This window comes from Maylandia zebra, linkage group LG11 (genome assembly GCF_041146795.1).
Source record: "Maylandia zebra isolate NMK-2024a linkage group LG11, Mzebra_GT3a, whole genome shotgun sequence".
NCBI classification, from domain to species: Eukaryota; Metazoa; Chordata; class Actinopteri; order Cichliformes; family Cichlidae; genus Maylandia; species Maylandia zebra.
The window spans coordinates 28,210,936-28,235,448 of NC_135177.1; the positions used below are offsets into that span (position 1 = coordinate 28,210,936).

The following is a 24,513-nucleotide window of genomic DNA, read 5'->3' on the forward strand; positions in this document are numbered from 1 at the left end:
GTTTGTTAGTTAATAATTTAGAAATTAATATTGTCTGTATGGACTTCCCCCCCCAAAGAAAGTGCACATGTAAAACTGCGGTGTTAAGCGATGCGGTTGAAAAATTTGAGTGCGCCTAACTTTTGTGCCGTTACGCCTAAATTTTTAAAGTTAGGCGTACCGGTGCGCCCATGTCAAAAAGTTAGTCTAGAGCCCTGCTATTAACATTTGCTGATTTCAGTTTTTCCATATATGAGCACCATATACTTCTCTGATTTATAACAGCAGTAAAAAAAAAAAAAAAAAAACAGCAAATATGTCTGAGTTATAGACTGCTGGATGAACAAAACATGACAAACTGCAAAACATTTTCACTTATTTGACATTTCATTTCTGATTAATCAATCGAAATAATCCTTAGATCCATCTGTAAGAAAATAATCTCAGTCTGCTTTACCCACATTTGACAGTATTTCTTTGCTCTGCAATTCTGTTAATCTGCTGCTTATTTTTTCTAGATTAATCTTCTGGATCTTAAAATGTCAAAAGGGTGAAAAATGCCTTTTGTAAGCCTGAGGCTGATGTGTTCAAATGCTGTTTTGTCATGCCACCCCAACCTTTCGCGGCAGATGGCTGCCCCTCCCTGAGCCTGGTGCTGCTGGAGGTTTCTTCCTGTTAAAAGAGAGTTCTTCCTCTCAACTGTTGCAAAAGTGCTTGCTCATAGGGGGTCATATGATGTTGGGTTTTTCTCTGTATGTATTATTGTAGGGTCTACCTTACAATATAAAGCGTCTTGTGTGGTGCTGTATGAATAAAACTGAATTACTGTCAGTCTAAAACAACGACATGCACTTTACTATCACACTGTTTAAGGAAACTCCCGAGCCCTTAATCCCCGAGAAGCTGAAACTGATGTAATTTGGTGATTTTGAAAGAAAGAGTGGCTAACGATTCATTTATAAGTATGAAATAGCTGTAAGTTAAAAATTCAGTCGTTCAGCTGATCAATTTATCGACTACACAACAAGAACGTAAACAACGGCATCGGAAAGTTGCACAATTAGCATCACTCTTAGATGACAAGCTTTATAATTGCAGTGCAGTCGGTTTGCAATTTGAGTGTTTTTTTTTCACACCTGTGTAACAGAGCATGCAGCAGCTTGTGTGAGTATGTGTACCAGTAAATGTGAAACTGCAAATTGCTGTAAAAACACATGTACTCTACCCTTCAAGCATCGACTGGAATTATAAAGCACAGTGTGACCACACAGATATTGTATTTCCTGCATGACTAGGCAGACAAACTACAGTGCAGGCTCAGACATTGGGTTGTGACTGATGTGTGACTTCTTTTCCCCCAAAACCCACCAGTGGCTGTTGCAAAGAAGAGTTGTGAAACACTCAGGATTGATTTTTTTAAGCATGTTTTTTCCTAGGGAGAACTTTTTCTTTCTCTCTCTTTTTTTGCCTTCAAAGCACGGCCTGTGCTTTGCCATAACTAACTGTGTTCTCTGACTTGAATCAGCCCACTCACAGAGATGATGCCTACTGGTGCACACAGACTGATCCTAATACAAGCTGCATGTAAACAGCAGTATCGGTGAGCCACATGTCCACTGATGGTCATGCCTGGCCCAGTCACAGCCTGCATCACGGGACTGTGAGTATTAAAAGCAATCTTCCTCTTCTTTTGGCTGCTCCCTTTAGGGGTTACCACAGCAGAGAATCTGGCTTCATCTCACCCTCTCTCTAGCATTCACTCACCACGATCATGACTATTCCTGTTTTCCTCCTGCCTGGCAGCTCAATCATCACCAGTCCTCGTCCAATACACTGTATCCACCATCTCAACCTGAGCTGTCCCTCTGACATACTCATGCAACAGAAAACTTTAATAAATGCCAGTGAGATTCATTAGCTGATAAAAAGGACTGAGTGAACAATATTTCATTTACATATTGAAAGTGGGCTATAATTTATCATTAGCTTCCATCTGTGCATCTTTGAAAAAGCCTCCTATTTTCTGTTTGAGTAGTTCTGCTTATTCAGCTATGAGGGACCATGAACTCAGATTGAAGAGATATTGAAAGGAGGTTATTGGAGGCAGGCCGCCAATTGGGTCTGCCCAGCTTATTTACCATGGTGTGATTTGTAGTGCACTATGTATAATTGTGAATTGCCTGCAGAAGCACAGAAAAGATTGGGAGACCAACTGAGAGACCTGTCATTCAAGCACTGAGACGTATGGAGTTCCACAGCAAAAGGCGTGCTGTGAACACGCTCTTCCACCGGCCCAAGGGGACACTTGTTCCTCAGACGCACAGTGAAGCATATCTACCTCAGGCGGAGTTTGTGGACTGACTCCTGCATCCCAGGGCAATCTAACTTGGTGTGCAGCTAAGAGCCAAACCATTCCTGGAGAATACAAAAGGAAGGGGGAGAAAGAAAGAAGCCATGCATTCAGCTGGCAGAGAAATAGAGTATTGCTACTACCAAGATAAAGAAGATAAAGCTGAGTGCAGGAAAAGGGACAAAAATAAGATAACAACAGAAAAATAAGGAGCCAAAAGTAAAGTTTGATCAAGTTGTGAGTTAATGTTTCAAGGCAACTTAGTAGAAACTCTGTATCATATTATTTATTTTAAAGAGTAAATCATTACTGCACCTCTGAGGAACCGGTGTCTGGACACGTCCTTCTGACTGAAGGCTGAAGGACGTTTCTGCAGCAGCGAGACGTGCCTCCATTACCCACACAGCAAGCAAAAGGACATGTACTGCAGCCATAATGGTACATTTACGTCAGGAGAGGGCTATTTGTTAGTGCGGAAGAGCGAGGCTCAGCAGGCCCAACCATGACGCCCATTCATCCTCCCCAATCATCAGCTCAGAAGGGAGTACTTCAAGTTCTATGCTTGTATACTTACAAAGATGCCCGGCCGGTTAGTCAAGAGTGTTCCACTAAATATGAAGAAAGAAACAGATTATCTCTGCCTGGGATCGAGATAATGCTCGTTTTTTGGTTTTATAATGGGTGTGGATGGGTGTTAATCTATACGCACCTGTGCAGCACATGTGTTAATGTGTGCGGATTGACTCACACAAGCCTATCTCTGGTGAAGATGTTAAGACAATAATTTACCCGAGCTGTTACACAGACATAGAGGTTCCTCGAGGAAAGAAATGAGGATGATAAATAATTGAATTTCCCCAGGCGGTGAATGGGGAGTCTTTTTTTTTTTCATTATTTATCATCTAATTGATTACTGCTTGTAGGCTTTCTAACTTGTCCCACAATTAATGTGCTGCTTTTTTTATGTCCTTAATTAATGGCCAGCACAGCTTCATGAAAAACACACAGTCAATTACATGTGAAATTGAAAGCCTGTGCCATACTGCAGTGCTGGGGATGGCAAGGAGACATTAATCAGCCAAAATGAAATTCTGTGAGACAGATTTAGTCTTCTGCACCAAATTGGACTATTTTTCAAATTGTTGTCATTCTGCCCCTGTGGCAATATTGCAGCTCAAGTTTTCCTCTTGACCTAAAATACTCTTTGAATCAACTTGGCTGTCAACAATCTCTGCAGTTTTGCTCTGACTTGTTTATTCCAAAAGTGCAACCATCCTGTCCTCTGCTTGGGCTCCTGCTGGTGACACATCGCTGAGGTTTCATGTGTGTGGGACATCATGTTCAATGTGCTGCACCTGCCATATTTGGTGAAGAGCTATTGCTTTGTGTACAAACAAAACATGTACGCACACAAGCGCAAAGATGTGCAAACTCACACTGGCACACGCGTTTTTCTCTCTAGCTCATGTTTAGAGAGGATGCCACCCAAACCAATTCCAAGGGGGGTCTCGGTTTGAAGGAAAAGCATTTATGGCCAACACTGTCTGAATTCAAAATACCTTCTTGGCAGGATGAGCCAGAGCATGTGAAAAACAAATAGTATCAATTCAGATTTCATTGTTTTCCATTTCTTTTTCAGCCTGAGAAAGAACAATAGGCATGTCCCCTGGCAGAACTCAGTTTGGCTACTGGCCTTTTTAAAATTATTTGTATTTTTTATAAATAAAAATGGATCTACTGGCTTCTGTACATATTGACAGCTCACTTCGAATTTACAAAAATCTGAATGTCAAATGAAAATATGAAGTTAAAGAAATCAACCCTCCCAAAGTCCACAAATCTACAGTTTACTCCTTTAAATTGTCTCCCTTTATTTGACCTTACACTGAAAAAATGTAGTAAATAAAAATGCAGTTTCTGCATGCATCACTAAATCTCTACAGCGACAAATCAGCCACCAGTCTCACCAGGCACAGATCTCCATTTCCAGGACGATATTGATTAGAGTCAAAGCTGCCAGGATCAATAGTTTCACAGTTAAAAGCCAGCTCGTTGACCCCTAAATAATACTGCATAATGGACTGGGGCGGTAATGAAGCCCATCTTGCTTAATTCACATCTTTTGTCTCATCAGAAAGTACAAAGAACAAAGTTAAAACGTCATTTTACATTTCTGTTTGTCTGCCATCATTTAAAGTGCTTTTTGAAAACTTTAAAATTTTGTTGAGATGTCTTCAGTTCCTCCTTAAAGGCACAGATGAGGCTCTTTTTCTGCTTTAATTGCTGATGGACAGAGAGGAGCACTGAAGCCTGTAAAATAAAGCCCCTAGGCAGCTGTGAGCTATGCAAGGACTCAACGAAAAGGCCTGAATACCACAAGGCTGACATCATTAAGAGTAGCCTAATGATCCCCTGGATTTGATTTGTTTGCCCTGTGTCACACTTTAAAAAAAAACAACATCCAAATTCCATGAGCCTGTGAACAGGGCTTCTGTTGAGGTTTGGGCTCATTTGGACCTTTGCCAAAGCCATCCAAGTCTGAATCCAATTACTCCAGCCAGAATGTTATGTATTGCTAAAAAAAAAAAAGACTAATTGCAAAACTATCCTACTGGCTGATGAAAAAGTGGGGACACATCAGGAAAAGAACCTTATGTTTTTCCTTTCAGCCTAAAAGAAAAAAAAAAAGATGTCTTCGTCTTCTTAATCATATAATAATTCAAGCAGTCACAGAAATGTATCCTATAAGCTCAGTCTGGCCGCAGGCCTCGAAAACAAGCTGCTAGCTTATTGTTGACTGACAGATTTATTCAGTGAAAGAGTTATTATTAGCTGACTGTACAGCACCCAAACAAATATTAAATAAGCTGCATGCTCTGTTGCATATAATATTTCAACAAGGTAATGCAAGATATGTGAGCTGCTGGTTATGGAATGTTGTTCTTACCCAGCGTCTCTTAATTCCATAATAAAACTGAAAGGTGTAAGAGTACAGCTGAGCACAGTTATTTTAACTCTGCACAAATGGGATTAGGTGTTTGTACACAGAGCAGAATAGGGGTTTGGGAATAGGGAGCTTTCCTTTCGCGGCTAAGCCTGCGGCGGGGACTACAGAGCACGGCAGGTTACTGTGCGATTATGATGATCCACTTTGATCTGAGGAAATGAAATTTCTTCCAAGACCACTTTTCTGCTCTTCAGCAAGAAGGGGGGCAAACTGCGGTCTGGAGTGTGGAGCCTTCCTGCTGCTGCGGAGTCGGGGCGGTCTGCCTCCCCCCACCGCAGGGAAAAGGGAAACACCACCTGGGTCTGGGTGCAGTTCCCCCCTCCAGGGGCGGGGGCACCTAGACCCGGTTTGTAGAGTACGCTTGGGGAGTGTGATCGTGTGTACAACGTCTCTTTATGTCTGTCTCCACGTTGGTTGAGTGTGGAGTAAGTGCATATGAGAGCATGAGGGTGGGAATGGATGTTTGTATCTGTGTGTGCCTGTATGTCTGTGTCTATATGTCAGGTTGGGTATCAGACGCCACCTCTCTGGGGACATCTCAGGCCCTCCAAGGTTTGGAGGCCTATCTCCCCCCACCACCACTTCCCCTGCCAGTGGTGGACCCCCTCAGACATCGGTGCGTTGGTGGTTCTTTGTGTCCGGGGATGGGCGTCCAGGTACACACTGGCTCACTCCTTGGCGGCCGCTTATCGGGGCCTGGAGCCTGGGGCTCGCTCGGGCCACTTCGGAGGTGAGGTGCCCCCGGCCTCTCGGCCTGGGGCTCGGTCACTCAAGCGCAGCTGGCTGCCGGCGGAGCTCACGGGCGCGTCACTGCAACTCCCCCTGGCTTCTGCTCCGCGGCTGCTGAGTGAGCCCTCATCTGGGACTCTCCTCAGCTCTTTCTGGGACAGTGGCGCGGCTGCCCCTCTGTTGGTCTTCCTTGGTCTCTTGTGTTCTGGGGGCCTCTGGATGTCTGGAGTTTTGATCTCCTCCACACCTGCTTCACGCCCTGGAGGACGGGGCTGTGGCCCCCCCACACCCTCTAGCAGATTATTACATGAAGGAACCTTTTAAAAAAACAAAAAACAAGCGCGTCCATGCTCACAGGTGTACACACGGGTGATCACACTCACAAACTACACCCTTTTTGGCTCCTACCTCAAAGCACACTGTGTTCTGTTGATCTTATGTGCTGCACAATAATGTTTAACATTTAGTATTTACTGTCATATTCCCATATATCATTGTGATGTTGTTTATTCTATTACTCTTGTTCTCTTCTGCTTGCTTTCTTTTTTCTTTCTCAGCAGGTGATCCAGGTGATCGATATATGCATTTTTTTTTCTCTGCCCGTTCTGTTGGTTTTTGTCTTTTGCCCTTCTCCCCCGTCCCTCTTCTCAGCTGTTTCTCTTTCCCTCTTTCTTTCTCCCCTTCTTTCCCCCAGTCAAGTCTGTCCCGTATTCAGTAAGTGAAAATAAAATAAACAATAAAAGGTGAATCAAATGGACCATTACGGCAAGGCTGGGATGGTCAGTTTGGTAAAGTAAATCCGTTGGGCATCTTTCTTTGCCTTTAGACAACAATTCTGATGGCAAAAGAGCCAAACGGGACAGGCAAAAAAAAAAAAAAAAGAAAAAGGGGGGGGCAAACAGATAAAATGCACATGGAGTAGGGCTGGGTATCGTCACTGATTTCTAGAATCGATTCAATTCCGATTCACAAGGTCCCGAATCGATTCGATCCACGATTCGATTTAATTCGATTCGATTCAATTTTTTTTTTTTTTTTTTTTTTTTTTTTTTTAATAAATAGGACAGGGGGAATGAATGAGAGAGAGAGGGGGAGAGAAAGAAAGAAAACCCAAGGGGAGAAGAGACGGTGAGAAGGGGGGGGAAGAGAGACAAAAAAAAAAAAAAACTCCTGGGTCACCTGTATGGAGAAAAAACAAACAAACAAACAAACAAACAAACAAACAGAGGAGACAGCAAACAACAAAGAGCAACATAATAATAGAGAAAACAAAGCACCATCACAATAAACTAGCTAGTCATAGATATCAGTATTTACTAAGTAATAAACGATATTGTGCAGCACGCAAGATAGACAGCGCACAGTGTGCTTTGAGGCAGCAGCCAAGAAAGCTTTAGTCCGCGTCTGTGAATACCCATGTGTGCATACCTGTGTGGATCAGCATGCTTGCATTCCAAAGGTTTCTCCATGTAATGATCTGCTAGGGAGTGTGGGGGGGCCACAGCCCCATCCTCCAGGGTGTGAAGCGGGTATGGAGGAGATCAAAACTCCAGACATCCAGAGGCCCCCAGAACACAAGAGACCATGGAAGACCAACAGAGGGGCAGCCGCGCCACTGTTCCAGTAAGAGCTGAGGAGAGTCCCAGATGAGGGCTCGCCCAGCAGCCGCGGAGCAGAAGCCAGGGGGGGTTGCAGTGACGCGCCCGTGAGCTCCGCCGGCCCCCAGCTGCGCCTGAGTGACCGAGCCCTAGGCCGAGAGGCCGGGGGCACCCCACCTCCAAAGGGGCCCGAGCGAGCCCCAGGCCCCAGGCCCCGACAAGCGGCCGCCAAGGAGTGAGCCGGTGTGTACCCGGACGCCCACCCCCAGACACAAAGAACCACCAACACACCGACACCTGAGGGAGTCCGCCACCGGCAGGGGAAGTGGTGGTGGGTGGAGATAGGCCTCCAAACCTTGGAGGGCCTGAGGTGTCCCCAGAGAGGTGGCGTCTGATACCCAACCTGACATATAGACACAGACATACAGGCACACACAGACACAAACATCCATTCCCACCCTCATGCTCTCATATGCACTCACTCCACACTCAACCAACGTGGAGACAGACATAAAGAGACGCTGTACACACAATCACACTCCCCAAGCGTACTCTACAAACCGGGTCTAGGTACCCTTGCCCCTGGAGGGGGGAATTGCACCCAGACCCAGGTGGTGTTACCCTTTTCCCTGCGGTGGGGAGAGGCAGACCACCCCGACTCCGCAGCAGCAGGGAGGCCCCACACCCCAGACCGCAGTCGGACGGCCAACTCCTCCTACTAGCCCCCCCGCTCCAGCAGGCCGCAGAGAATGGGGGTGGGAGAAGACTCCAAACCTCCCTCCACCCGCTCATTGTAGTGTTGATGCATATGTGTTCTAAGGTGCAATTAAAACCCAGGAGGGCATGGAGCTACCTGCCAAGGAGCAGCAGGTAAGCGCATGGTCCCTCCTGCTAGCCCTCAATGACTAAGTGTATTTAAAATTGAGAGGTGGGCAACGACGTCAGGGGTGAGGTATACACCCTGATGGTGATTTGGACTCCGTGATTGTGCCCACCCCCAAGATCCTATATGTATGTGTAATGAGAGTGTGAATAATGTGAATGTCTAAGTTGTGGGATAAAATTGAGGCAGAGGCAGCCAGAAGGGGACAGGGGGGGGGGTAGCCTCCTCTGCACCCTGGTGACATACCCCCACTCCAAGGCCCTGCATGTGTGGGTGGTTGTGGAGGAGCGGGAAGAGGGAGGCAGCTGGAGATGGGGAGGGAAGGAAGGGAGGGGCAGGTAACCCCTCCCTGGGGCCAGCTCCCCCGCTGACCCCAGTAGGCACTCCCACCCTCCGCGACCCGCCAGGGAAGGGGGGCCCAGGCCCATCAGACCGGGGCCCAGTGCAGTAGCGCCCCCCGGCTCCACAGAGCCCTGGACAGTCCACCCAACCCCACCACAGAGAAAACTGCACCCACCCCACCAACCACACATCTTCCAGACTACATAAGACGGTAAACGCCCAGGCTGAGATCTTCCTCCACCTCTCCTGTATCTCCCCCTCCTGCAGAGAGTTCCTGAGAGAAGAAAGCTCCTGCCAGATGTGACCATCCCCCCCACCAGTTGAAGAGCCCCCCAGGCGGCTCGATGCACCGGCGGCACCCTGCTCCAGGGCCGGGCCCCCATGCACCCACCCGCCCACAACCCCGGCAACACACCAACCAGGACCCGATTCGATTCAATTTAAATCTGGGAAATTTTGACAGTCAGAAATATAATTCAGATCAGTACATTTACATATTTTTGTATCTATAAAAAGGAAGCTGACACTCGCAAGACTTTATCCAAGCTGTGAGCATCACAGCAGATGCCTTTGTGTCAAAGTAGCTGAAGATAAAACACAGAAAAACATGTAGGTGATTTTCCTGGCCTGGGATTTTATAAAAAATATTCTGCAGTACATCAAAAACGAAAGAAAACCATTAATTAATGAACATTACCTCTGACGTTACAGCGGTTTTATTAGAGACATGGCTAAGCATTTTGCATTTTGAATAATTTTAAAAAGTTTAAATTTGTTCAGTATTGAACAGCAGAAATGAGGTTTTCTTTTCGGAAGAATGTAAAAGGGAAAAAAACAGCGGCCGACAGCGCTGTAAGCAACAGTAGACTTGTGCGTAACAAGCAAGCGAATAATGAAGAAAGCAAAACTGTTCGAGAGAGAGAGAGAGAAAGAGAGAGGGAGAGGGAGAGAGGGAGAGAGAGAGAGCTGCGCATCGCAATGGAAGCAAAACAGTAAAAGAGTGAATTCATGACGATGTTTATGTGAAGCGTTTGGATCTTCTTTTGCTGCTGGTTCGGTCAATATTGTTTGGAGAGAGATCAAACTAACAGCCTTAGAATCAGCGCATAAAGGGCGTGAACACAAAGCGCGGACCCGGATCAGCGAGCTGTCGGCTTTCACTTTCAGCCCCGACTGTGAGAAAGGCGACATCTAACTGATTCTGATCCGCGGGTCACGCCCTGTGTTTAAGTCTATGTGAAGAATCCCTGTACCTGCTCTCATTTACCGTTTGGTGGTTCTTGAAATTTTGTGAGATGTCACCAGAGATTCTGGCATTTCGGACAAAATAAATTTATATTAAAAAATCGATTCAGGATTTTAATGAATCGATTTTACGTTATCCAAGCCAGAATCGATTTTAATCGATGAATCTGTCACGGTCCGGGGCAGCGGCCGTGTGGAGAGTGGAAGGAGGACCCAAAACGCAGCACTTATTCAGATGTGAGGGTGATTTATTGTTAATAACAAACACAAAGTGGAGATGGCAAACAGAACTAAGGACGAAACTAAACTGGGATAAACTACACAGAGGAGTGGCAAACCTGAACATGAAGGGAGAACAGCAGGGAGAACACGCAGAGGATTACACCAGGTAGGAACACAGACGACGCGACGAGGAGCAGAGGAAATCACACGCTATAAATACACAAAGAGACACTGGGAAATCACACGCAGATGGGGGAAACAGCTGGACCTGATTAACCTGACGAGACAGGGGAACACTAACACCAGGGACCAACAGAGGGAGCACAAACCCAGAACCCAGTGTCTAAAATCCCAAACACAAACCATCCCAAAACAGCCATGAATAATAATGAAAGTAATAACAATAAGTACATAAACATAAAGTCACTGAGTCATGGTCACAGGACCATGACAGAATCGATTATAAAAACCCACCCCTAACATGGAGCCACACTGCTCATACACAAGCAGCAGAACTCACACGTATGTGAAGATTACGCAAGCACGCAAGTGCCATTTGTGGCTCATTTGCACTTTACTAATATATTTGCCTGATTTCAGTATTAAAACAATTGCAGTGTCAGAATGATGAAGTACCACACTCTGTGTAAATTGATTATAGAATATTCCTTAATTAGTAAATATTTTCAGAGAGAAATGAGTATGGTATTCAGTGAAATGTTGAGGAAATGTATGACTTTGAAGTTCAATGAAAAGGTCCAAGTCTTTTCTCGAAGGCCTGAAATTTGCTCCAAACTTTACCTATTTCAGGAATAGTGGAATATACTAAACAGGACAGCTAGAATACATACATTTGTTCATCTGGACGTTTCAGAATGCAACGCCCAGATGAACACAGCACTGCGAAAGACTAGCAGACAGACAGACACACAGTCAAGTAGCTGATGTTCACAACACTAAACACTTTCAGGAATTTTGACAGATAATTGAAGCTTTTGTTTCAACAATGTTACATATTAAGCAGTTATCATCAATGTTAACCTGGCCTGTGCAAGCCTTAAAGTTTAACTATTAGCAACTAGCTAAAGTAGTAGCTAGTAGTTTTAGCTGTTAAAAAAAAAAAAAAACCTAACTAGGCAGCAATTTTGACCAGTTCTGCTAGTCTGTAATGTAGGGAGCGATCATTTAACAGGAGAACACAAATGTCAACATCAGTGATACTGGCTCTGCAAAACTGTAACTTGGTAAAGCAGTATAATGAGTTCAATGAAGTAATTAGCATACTAGACGTGAACATGCTACTTATGCTAACATCTTGCTCTTTCTTCAAACCAACAGCAAAAATAGACCCTGTGCACAAGAAAATGCTAATGTAGGGTTGTACATTTCTGGTAGCTTTACTTTGCGGTCAATCGCCACTGCTACTCCAAAAATCATGTCCAAAACTCGAAAACGGAAAGATCGCGTTAAGTTACAAAGAGCAGAAGGTGCGAACACTCACCACTGTTGTGTCACAAAGAATCTAATGATAAATTTTGACGTTTAAAGAGTTTAGATCGATCAGTTGTTTACATCACTCAACACAAGCAGAACTGCACTACAAAATCAGAAGACACATCGTCCACATTCGGAAACACATCTCTGTATAGTGACTGCTCTTATGATTTTTTTAGTGCAAGTTTGCATGTTTTTTTTTTTTTTTTACATCACATTGTGTCCTGTGTCGTGATCGCTGCAGACGATCTCCTCCGTGACGTCTCTCCTGTACAGTACAGAATCGCTGCATCGATCACTAGCAGTGTGACTCTGCGATAAACGAGGGACAGCTGTTTACAGATACTGAGAAATATAACATTTGAATCCCTTTTCTCTTTTGCTCTGAGGCGCGTTGGAAAAACATCGACAAGTTGATGAACATCATTTACAGATATATTGGGTAAATGCCCAAGACATCTATTGAAATGTAAATCGCCGCTTGATTCATTCATTTGTTTTGGACCGTAAACAAGGCGCGAATAGGACACCGGAAACAAAGCTCCCCACAGGAGTTTCCACACAGGAAGTAGCATATGCTAACGTGCACATAGTCTATACCTCTGTCACTAAAGCCAAAAGTAATTCCATTAACAAGTGTTTACAATTTTGAGTGACTGGTGAAGCTTAAGTAAAAGTGACTAAATATATAATACCTTGCCCTAAGAGACACATGAATCCATATACAGTAGCTGTTGAGATATTTTAGACTGGATCCAAGTGCTCACATTGTTAAATATATACCAGAAACAGACTCACCATCCAAATGTTCTGGATTTAAATTTAGTTCATGTAGGTAAGTGCCATGTAGCATGAAAAAGGTAAAAGAAACAATCCACATACTGTATTCTCTTAAACAAAGGGAACCATTAGTCTTTTACATAAGCACCATACATCCACAAAATATATCCACTCCATATGCAATTCCCACACCTGCACTGGATACCCATATATCTGATATTTCAACCACACTTCATCTTCCCATATTTCCTTACCTCTCAGCATAGCTTATGTAAGAGGCAGCCAGTATGATGGGGAGGGGGTGAAAAGACACTGTAACCTTCAACTGGAAAAAGACAACCATGTTTGTCCCTCAAGGATGGCTGAAAAGTGATCCTCTCAATGCATATTTCTGGTAACAAAAAATAAGCACTCTCTGGACTGCTCTGTCTCAAATTTATTCAATTGGATTCCTGCATAGAGTAAATATCTTGGGGGTGGGGGGGTTACCTGGCACATATTTATCTCTGCTACAACCTAACTCTTTGCAATGGTATGCAGGGTCACAGCAGGGAAGCTGATGCAAGTCTTGTTGCTGGCTGTTGCTGTGGGTGATGGCAGAGAACTGAAAGGAGCAGACAGACACAAAGGGCCATGATTGACTGCTTAGGCTCAAACACAGAGAACATTTTCCACAATCAGACTTGAGCAGCATGAATGCTGAACTTTTTTTCCAGATTCAGAGAAAAATTGCTGCTTTGGTGTGTTTGAACATTGTTTTTAAAAGACGTCCAAGCGATACCGGAGCGTGCCAGAACCGTAATACCATCGCGGCTCAGAACGAAGAGAGGGAATAGTACGAGATATCATTTGTGCAACAAAGCAAAAAACAGCTACCCCAAGACAACTACAGTAGGTAACTGATGTGCTTCTATAAAGAATTAATTCAGATCACATCTGTGAATCAGTGGCACACAGTTCAAAGCACATCTTCAATGCACCAGGGTGCAGGTGGGTATGGCCCAGCTTCTGTCATTCGGGAAATATTGTGGCTGGAAGCAAACAGTACAATTGAAGCGTGGTTAGAAATGATGTGAAATAAGGACAAAACATCAGCAGAAGGTATTGTGAGGCCTGGCAGTCATGACTAAGCAAATTACCTCTTTTCTGTTCTTTTAATAGTGCAGTGTTTTATATCACAGCCCTCTGATGTCCCTGAGTGATGCAGAACCACCAGTGACTATCATAAATTATATTAGCTTAAAGGGGAGGTTTGATGTTGTTCTACTGCAAAGTGAAATGTTTAATGTTAGGCACAGGTGCTTATTTAACAGACCTTAAAATCCAAATGAGAAGGAAGCCTGCTTTCAAATAAAAATCTATAGTGGATAAAACTGATAAATTCACCAATAACACTGGATGGGGACATGTAACTATATTGCTGCTACTGCTGCCATATTCTATCCTCAGCTACACAATGTTTCACCTTGTAATGGAGTTATGTTAGGTTACAGGAAGCTGTGAAAATGTGCAGACTTTTATAGAAGACACAATAAAATTGTTGAAAGTTGGGAAAATATTGGGATTACAGTTAAATAACGTTTTTGTCTTCAGTCAGGACCATAGTGTTTCTTTAACGGCATAAAAGCAATCTGATCTACTCATACTGAAGCTTCTCTAAACAACAATTAAGTATATTAAGAATATTATTAAAGAATATTAAAAGTAATAATTGAAAAAATGTATTTGTGTTGGTATAAAACACAATTGAACTATTTCCTTACTTTTATACCAAAAATGCAAACGTGTTGCTGCAAAGTATCCATAACTCGAAAGTTCGAGTTATCTTTCTCGAAATTTCAAGTTTCTTTTCTCAAAATCTGACTTATTAATTCAAAATTTTGACAAAAATAACTCAAAATTTCAAGTTAGCGCTGCCAATCAGTGAATTACGTCATTTTCTTGTTACCCGGAAGGATATGGCGCAGAGGAATGCGCACTCAAAACCGGATCGTGAGCTACCAATGGTTAGCAACAAATTGGCACTTTCCAGAGTACGTTTGCTGATAGTAACACCATGTGATTCAGCGAATAACACAAGGATTTCATCATTTGTGAAGCCATGCTGAAAACACTCAGCAATTTGTGCATTCATGACTGGCTGCAATACTGGTAGCTTAGCTGTAGCATTTATAGCTGAGGGCTTCAGCTTCCAGGTAACAAGAAAATGACGTCATTCATGTAGATTACTGATTGGCAGCTCTAACTCAAAATTTCAAGTTATTAACTCAAAATTTTGAGAAAGATAACTCGAAATTTCGAGTTATGGCTACTTTTTTTTGTGGCGGAAATGGGCTTCCATATGAGAGAGTGTTATTGCATACATCTTGCCTCACACAAAAAGTTTGTTGACTATAAGTCACATGTTAACATTAGGCAACATTTGTCTGAGCCAAATTGGCCAACATATCAACACCAAACAGTTTAAAAGCTTTTCGGTAATTAGTGTTCATGCAATGGTTGTTATTATGGAGGATAACACTCGATTGCGCCATGGAAAGAGGGCAGCACAAACACAAATACCAGCAATCCTGTTTTACCTCCTACTTCAGGATAGTTAAGCTTATACATTGTTACAAGAAATAACCGATGTGCCCGTCATGTAGACAAAATTACTAATAATGCACCATAACAAGACTGCAAATATTCAAAAGGCTTGAATATTTATCAAAAGTACCAATGTCAAGTTTAAAAATATTTGCCTACCAGAAAAATATCAATTATTTAAAAAAAAGAAATGAAAGAAATCTTAATGTAAGCTGTTTAAATTCAGCTGCATACCCCCAAGCAAATGTCTGGGGAGTCAGAAATTTTCTGGAGGCGCTGTAACAATGAGTTTCAGAGAGGAAGGGAGAGGCGTACACAGGCAGCACATCTACAGAAAAAGATCATTTTCATATTTCTTCTGCATGTAAGTTTTGATAGGTTGGTTATGAATATTTATTTGTTGTGCATGATCTTCTCGTGCAGGTGAGAAAAGTTCGAATCACTCAATCTGAGAGACAACTGCACTGCTAATCTACACATTACATGACAGCAAGTTCCCCCAGACAATTAATGATGCTGAGACGGGGATACAAACAGAGAAACATAATTAGACTCTCATCGCTGACAGTATTTACAATTTATTGCATTTTTTCCGAGTGTGATGTGTGTGATATTTATATTGTCTTTATGGCAGTGCTCTCGAGTGATATGACCCAAAAATAAACCAATTTTCAGCGACATAAGTGGGTCACCCAAATTAGAACGACAACAGCATGGACAGATGCAAACACCATACCCCTCATCAGCGCATCCAAAAACACATGCCACGAGGACTTTAAATAGAAACCCACAGGCCGAAGACAAACACTAAAGTTTGTGAACCTGAGTAGAGAAAAATCTCAGCCTGAACTGTCACAGTAACTCAGTGTTCAGCTCCAATGTTCCAGAACAGAAAAGGTTAGATTTGCGGCTCTTGCATGTTCTCCAAAAGTTCACAAACAGTTCCTCTGCATTGAAGTTCTTGACTGGTTACAGGCATGAATGTGATTGACCCAGAATAAAAGTAAGACGGGACCAAGATAAGAAAATATTTTTTTTCCCCCTCAGTGAAAGAAAACCACAGCAGCGTGTTTCAGAAAACATGTCTCGATATCAGTTGCTGTGTACCGATTGCAGAAAGTTTATTTTTAAAATAAATACCACGACGTTCATTTGTTGGCTTGATGAGATTTGGCAGCATTAAAAGGGATTCATAATGTGGCTGCGACCAATGATTGTAATTTCAGACTCCTAATTTTTAGCTCACTACAACAACAATATATATATATATATAAACTGTAATATTATGTCACTTTAAAACTGTTTTACGTGCTTGTTCTTAATCTTCCCTATTTCCCCCCTTTAATATTTGAATCTCTTCCATATTGATCTGTATTTCTTTACCCACCATTCTGTATCTGTTATGTACTAAACATAAACAGGACATTTATAATTCGCCTCCCTCAGATGAATGAGACACACTACTGTTGTAGCACAGAGAGGCTGGCAGCTGTCTGTCACTACATGCAACAGAGTTCTGCTTCGTTTAACAACATGAGAACTGCAGCTGGAAACTCCGTGAGATGGAGAAAAAACTAAGATGGACTGTCATTGGCCAAATGACAGAGTTTGGATTGATTTTTTGGCAGCATTAGATTTACATCCATTGTTTAGACCAGCGGTCCCCAAGAGTCGTTTGGTACCAGGCCGCGAGAGTTGAGACTCGGGAGCGAAATTTATGGTTTTTAGGAGTTTTATTGTTTTGTTTTTTTTAAATCATTAACTCTGTTTCTCTGGGTCTTTGTTTGCAATGTTTGGAATCTCCTCAAAGCCATCCCAAAGATGATCACTTTATTTTCTTCAAACACTGAGAAGGATTCAATCTCTTCTGTCCCCCATGAATATAACTGATAACATTACACTCCTTCATACAAACACACTTCTTTCCTTGCGACCTCTCCTGAGCACCCTTGCTCCATTTCCTCGTTTCCTTTTGCTGATGACCACATGAGCACGCGTCTTTCTTCACTGCTGGCTCGCTCTCTGTTTCAGCTCAGCCCTGCGGGCAATTTTCACACAAGGCTGATTGAATTCATTCCTATTCCCCTCCACTTTTTCTCCTTTCACTGTTCTGTGCTCTTGATAAGGAAAAGGGATGAAGCAACAAAGTCTCATCACCACACACACACACTGCATATAAATGGACACTGACAAATGAAACCCACTGCACAGAGATGGCTGGAAGAAGGCATGCAGCATGAATCCAAGCAGTGGTGAAATTCAGGCCGAGCTGACATTCAAAAACATGCATACTTATATAGGTGTGCTTAGGAAGCGGGGAAATTCAAGGCATGTTTAATGAGCATGTCCAGTATGTGAACCCATGGAGAGATTCCCAGTTTAAGGAAGTTTTTTCAGGATAATGATTTATCAAACACAAAAACATCTGTTATATTTAGAGTCTATTTAAAAAACTATTGTAGTGAACCAAGCACATTTTAAATACAGGCTGAAGACTGTTTATGGTTGTGGTAGCAAAAGTTGTGATTGTATCAGGACAACACACATTGAAAGTTACAGTCAGAAAAAAGATTAGCTTTTGGTGCACAAAGTCCACCATCGGGCAATAATGTTTCCTGATAGCTGCTGGAGTAGTTGCCACTGCTCTCAGAGCCATGTGGACTGCCAGAAGTGTGTGTTGGTGAATGATGAAAGAGTGGGGCAGTAGCAGCCAGACCCGATTGAACAAGACATTTAACGTGAAAACTGCTTCCATAAAAAAGACCAACCACAAGCCTTCTGGGGCTCCAAGAAAACACACACACATAAACAATGCATTCCACTAGGTCAAAACAACAGGAGGTTATTAATGGTCAGGTGTTTCTCCAGCTCTGCTCCAAGCATTTCTCCAGCAAACTGTGTCCCGCAAGGAGCCATAATCATCACGCAGTTCCTGGCAATCATTTACAGCAGCACCAGCGGCCGAATGTCCTCTGGTCAAACTTGATGCACAATCTCGTAATAGTCCGCAACAGTGTATCTCAACTGATTTAAGTCTCTGCGGCAGTGACAGACCTTCAATCTATTGGTTTTATCATTCGAATGGAACTGCATACTCCTAAGAGAAGCTCCTAATGGGAGAACCAAAGGGTGACTCAGAGGATCAGAGATGGCTATCCATCTTGTTTTCCGGGAACTTTCACAGAGAGCACGCAGCCGAGTCATGTGATGGATAGCGGCACCAGAGTAAAGGGTATTGATACAGTATGTTTGTCAGGAAACGGAGGCCGTGTACTCGATCTCGTAAGAGAGACTGCGTACAGTGAACAGTCAGGCAATCCAAATGTGAAGAAAAGAAAGTAGGAAAAGGATTGGAGTCATTCAAACAAAACAGATTAAGGAAACTCGTGACATAGACTGAGGTTAAAAAGGGAAGATTAAATGACGCAAAGATAGCAGGAAGGTGTCTCTTCTACAGATTTGCTTCACCTAAGCTCCTTAGCAGCCATGTCCTTCTGTGACAAGGTGAGACAAAAGCAAACTTTATGAGGAATACACTCATATTCGAAATGTCATTCTCTGTGCCGTATATAGAACATTTCCATGGACCAGTGGATAAAGCAGAAGAATATTTTCTGCATGGCATTAATGGCAGGCAAATGTGGAATAATGGATTCAACAATATATTCTGCTCCAGTAATGTATTCATATTTCACTCATCCAGCAGAGCTGGACAATTTTATGCTGCTCTCCCCTCAGCTCGCTTGGCCTGCAAATCAATGTCCATTAAAGCGACAGAGTGTTCATATGTCACTGGATCCTTTCACATTAATTCTGCTGCCACGAAGATTTCCGCCTTTTCCACTGCACGAAAAACACTACAACTGCAGTGTATGTCATGTGCGTGCTCTCCAGGGCTGCTACAGGCAGATGCTCATTATGACAACACCTTTACCTCCAGTGATTTCACACTGTACTGATAATGAATCAGCCCATTTGTGCAGCGTGGCTGTCGCAGGCTATTTTTAAACCTTTATTTATTCAACCAAGGCTTACAGAGCATTCATACGTTTTTTTTCCTGACATGGCCGAGCTTCACACTCGTGCAGTTTCACAGCTTCACACCTGGATGCTGTCCATCGTAACCTCGGGCCTTTATACAGAGCCACTGAACAGCTTCACTGGAGCGACTGGAGCTTTTACAAGGACACAGCTCTTGTACTTTTTCAGCAATGGGAAAAAATTTCCATTCAACTTTGCCTTCTAAATTTAATCAAATTGCTCAGGCTTGGCTCTTTAACCTCTAAGCAACACTTCAATACTACAATGACAAAGCAAAAAAAGCACATTCTTAGAGGCTGATTAAATTTAAAATTCAGGTTAAATCCCCCCGAGAATCCAGTGAAACATTGAAAAGCTAAAGAAAAGCCTCCAGAAGTTCCAATTTATTTATATCTAATTATAATTATCATTTAATATGAGTTGATGGCTTGCAGTGTTTCTGTGATGTAGTTAACAGGTTACCGGAAAGCCACACAAACCATTTCAAAGCTTTTGTTTGCACATGTTATAGGTATTATATTAAAAATACACAGAAACTGAAAAAACAGTTTAATATTATCATTTAGGAAGGATTTACTGGACATCAGCATCTAGCCTCGGGAGCTACAGCAGTGTGCAGTTTATAAGCCTGAACCTGGCACTGCAATATTGCCTTACAATCAAGAAACGCATCATGTAGGGCAAGTACGATGCACTGGGAGATAACAGGAGGTGCATTTCTGCTTCTTTAGTAAAGAGTAACTGGCTCTCCACTAGAGATGGACCGATCCGATATTACGTATCGGTATCGGTCCGATACTGACCTAAATTACTGGATCGGATATCGGAGAAAAATAAAAAATGTAATCCGATCCATTAAATATCACGAAAGCACCTCACAAAACTTGCAACACGCTGTAACTCACCTCAGAACGTTAGCACGTCGGAGCAGTATGCATCACGTGATAGAGCGGCTGTGGCATGCGGGACCTGTCGGTGGTCTGGATAGCATGTGGAGCTTCGCTAGCAACCCGGCATTTCATCTCTGACAAAGTTATCCCGAGAGAAGTAAAGCAAGTGTGTAAGTCCATCTCTGAATGTTTGTAAAGCATTCCTGCGTTAAGCTTAACAAGCGACTGCCTCTCGCTCTCCGCTACTTCAATCGTGAAACTGCTAATGATCAGCTGATCGGCTTTTCTGTCGCGAGTCCGTGTCTCTTGTTTGTTTTTGGCCCACTTTGCACCAGAAAGAGGAAACCAGCGGCTGAACAACAGCAGCACGTTTAAGCTTGATCAGCTGTTGTTAGAATTTATTTAATATTACTTTCTACGCTGGTAACTGTGCAGGGGCGGATCTAGCAAAGTTTAGCCAGGGGGGCCGATAGGGCATTAACAGGGAAAAGGGGGCACAAAGACATAATTTTCTTTCTTATTCTCATTTAAAATGTCGAGCTTTTAATTATTTAATATTTATCTGAATCTTACACCCAAAGTTTTAATCTGATGTAAAATGTATAGAAGTCCATTATTGTATATAGTAACTATTAAGTCTAATATATATACCCTAGTAAGCTATAGTACTTTTTCCTTTGGGAAGGTACCATCTGTGCAGTCTGCAATTTTGTTGAAGAAAGATGTTGAATCTATTTAATATTTCTTGAAAAATAATTGATTTCTGTGCATTTTTTTTACACTGCATCAAATTAAGGTTGATTACGTCGATTAAGCATCATGAGGTGGAGCGTGAGGGGTGGTTCCCTATTTTTTATTTATTTATTTTTGTTGTTGCTGGGAGTTGGAACCCTATTAGTTAGGTTGCTTAATATTTACGCTAAGTACTCTTTAAAATACCAGAATAGGGAGGATGGTGCAGGTTTGAGTTTATTAGATTGATCAGTATTGCTGAACTATGAAATATTTTTTTTGCATACAGGTATAACAGAATAGCTTTAGTGTAGTTGTTGTTTTAAACTTGAGTATGAACTTATACAAAATGCAGCAAGATATTTAAAAAACAGTTTTGTTGATTAAAAAACACTATATCGGATTCATATCGGTATCGGCAGATATCCAAATTTATGATATCGGTATCGGTATCGGACATAAAAAAGTGGTATCGTGCCATCTCTACTCTCCACACTTTCAGCATCTGTGACCGGCAGATTAGTCAGTCTAGTAAATTCACAGATGAAGTTGACATGAAGCCTTCATTAAAACTCACATTACCGTAATATGATACTAATTAATTTTATGCTCAATGCAGCTTACATGCCATACATTTTACATCTGCTACTTCTTCAAACCCTCATTCTCATATGCAAGTGAGGTTGCTTTACATTTTTTTGTGTCTATAGCTCAGAAATATCTACATGTCTACAAACTAAACAGCTCCAGTTCAAAATGAATTTGAATGTGATCGTTTAAAGCTGGAAATGACTAAATGTGATGCATTTTTTTTTAAAAGATCTCATTTTTTAGAATTTGATGAAAGATTATTCGGTTGTCAAAATAAGGCCTTGATTACCATGAGGTGCAGACAAGTTGGACATGTGCTGACATCCAGTGAAAAATATGTATAAACCAATTAGGTCCAACATAAAACTGGTGAGGATGAGTACATATTTAAACCCTTACCTATATATCTTACACAGACAGTTTTTTCCCATTCCAAACAACAGAAAAGCCCAAAACATGAAAATGCTGAAATGGCCCAAGATAATTTTATGCTTGCACAGCGGTGACACATAAATACACCTAAACACACTGATGTGCACAAATGCTGTCACCCTCAGTGGCAGCCGGTTCATCATTCAAACTGCAGGCCTGGTGTGAGATAAAGGAAGCAGCAGATCTCACTAGAGTAGAGGGATAACAGACATCTATTAATCTTACCTCCTCCCCTGTCAAGTAGTACGCCGACAGCAACCCGCCGACGTAACGGATGTTCACCTCAAACAGTGATGCCTCGCCGTTCTGTTGAACCAAGAGAGAGAGATCAAATTGTCAAATGTCATATTTAAGTCCTCAGTCGGGGGTAAAGTGGCTGTACGGGGAAAAAAAAAACAAAAAAACAAAAAAACACACTAAAGACACCATGAACTGTTTTTTACTCCACTCATGGTTTTACTTCATTCAATAACTGAGCTATGTGGTAGGTTTATTGCTCTCTGAGATGTCTTTGGAGTAGTGTAGTCAGATGGGAAGATAAATATTTTAATATTTCACACAGCATAAAGTCTCTGGGTCATGTAAATATTTATTATGTTCACGTGTGCAGATCAGCATTTCTTGGTTGTTTAATAGATTTTCAGATTCTTTAATGCATGAAGATGTTTACTGGAGAGTCTGAGGTTTTCCTGAGTGGTGTACTAAGAAGTGAGATTAATGGGTTAATTAGCTAGACTGCATTATACTAAACTGTACACCACATTGTCACTGGAATGTGCACATATTTATACTTGATTCTAACCTGGTGCTAAGTTTCTTAAACACCAGCTACTAGAACACTGTCATTTTCATCTGCCAACAAACTAAAGTGATTTCCACAACTACTTCATTAGGTTAGGGGACTTTTAATGTATGCACTTTAAAGTTTCAGAGCTCTAATGTGTAGCGGTCACATTAGAACGAACAGCAGCACTGAGAGCGCGCTCAGTGTTAAAACAATCGGCTTAATTAAAATGCTTGTTTTTACTGCTCTGTGTACTAAATTCCAAGGTTAACAGTTTCTGCAGCATCGGTCTCTGGTCCTTCTTGCAACAGTTTGGCACTTTACAGTTCTATTTTTAATTTCCTTTTTACATTTTTATCACAATTTCATTATCACCACTTGACGACGTCTCTGAAAAGAGTAGGCGGCACTCAATTTGTGCAGAAGCAGAGTCATGTGATCTTACAGAACCTGAAGCAAAAAGCCCGACTTGACAGAAAAAGTTGATAACCACCATTGTGATACTTATTTTACTTATTACTTACTTATTTTACGTTTTTTTTTCCAAGCCAGCTAATGCAACAAAAGTGTGGCTAAGTTGAACTTCCCCTCTGGTATACTCACACAACTGCCAGTTTAAGAAGAAAAAAAATAAATGTAAAGATGGCATAACCAGGAGCATAACTTAATTTCTTGAGACTTCTATTTACAAGGACCATAGATAATCACAATAAATTACAACTGTGGTTATATCTCAGGAGAAAAAAGCAATTTCTAATAAGCAATGCCGTTGCATGGTGTTATTCTGAGTGAGTGCATAAGAGGAGTCATACTGGATTAACACAAGGCAAATTGGGTTGTGACCATGGCCACTTCATCTGAATTCAACAGCCGTGGTTCATCTTTAAAAGTCTTTGTACTCGGTGACCAATAAACAATGAATTAAATAATAATTAAATAAATAAATAAATTGTTTTTGTTCCCACAAAAAAAGAGGCAGATGTCACTATGCAAACCGAATGCTTTGTGTTTTTGTTTTGTTGCTGTTGCCATTTTCAAGCATCGACCTGATGCATTAGGTAGTAGCTTACTGTAATAATAAATATTTAAATGCTTGTTGGATAAAAGGGAGGCTAATGGCTGAGAGGATTAAAGTACACAGACTACACTGTGCTTAGAAGCAAACACACGCTGGATTATCATTGTTACTCTAACATAAAAATAAAATGTAAATGTATGTCACTAAACTCTAACGGACCTAAACCATACTAACCAATAATACACGTGAACTTTAATCAACATATCCACTAACCTGGGACTGCATTACCATGCAACCCTGCAACCACTAAACAGAGTCAATCTGGACACAACAACAGCAAAAACACAAAAATTCTTCCAGAAGTAAGTCTTGTCACTCAGCAGCCATCTTGGCAACATCTCCAAACATCCATCTGAATGATGACTCACTAAACTTTACCCACAAGAACACTGAACAAATTAGCATGGCTAAGTTTTGGTATAGACCATAGTTGTCAAACTCTGGCCCGCTGGCCAAATTTGGCCCACAGCCTAATTATATTTGGCCTGCGAAGCCATACCAAATTACTATTAGAGCTGGCCTACTGGTATTATACAGCTAATATATATATTGTTTAGTATTAAGCTTTGCTTGTTCCATATTCAGTTTTTCAGCAAAACTTGTTTGAGTCCATAAGAAAAGATTCATTCTTATATCTAGAGGAAGATTTTTTTTTCAATAAATATTAACGTTAGCCCGCGACTTTGTTCCAGTTTTGAATTTTGGCCCACTGTGTATTTGAGTTTGACACCCCTGGTATAGACATAGTGA

At 41.9% G+C, this 24,513-nt stretch overlaps 1 protein-coding gene across 2 annotated transcripts in view; it reads right to left on the reverse strand.

Moving 5' to 3' along the window:
- Positions 1-24,513, reverse strand: part of LOC101464129 (mannosyl-oligosaccharide 1,2-alpha-mannosidase IA) — a 205,443-nt gene that overhangs the window by 47,531 nt on the left and 133,399 nt on the right. For both annotated transcript variants that reach the window (XM_004551022.6, XM_004551023.6), the window contains exon 4: positions 22,127-22,207. In XM_004551022.6, the coding sequence (XP_004551079.1) occupies positions 22,127-22,207 (81 nt within the window). The remainder of the gene's footprint in view (positions 1-22,126; positions 22,208-24,513) is intronic.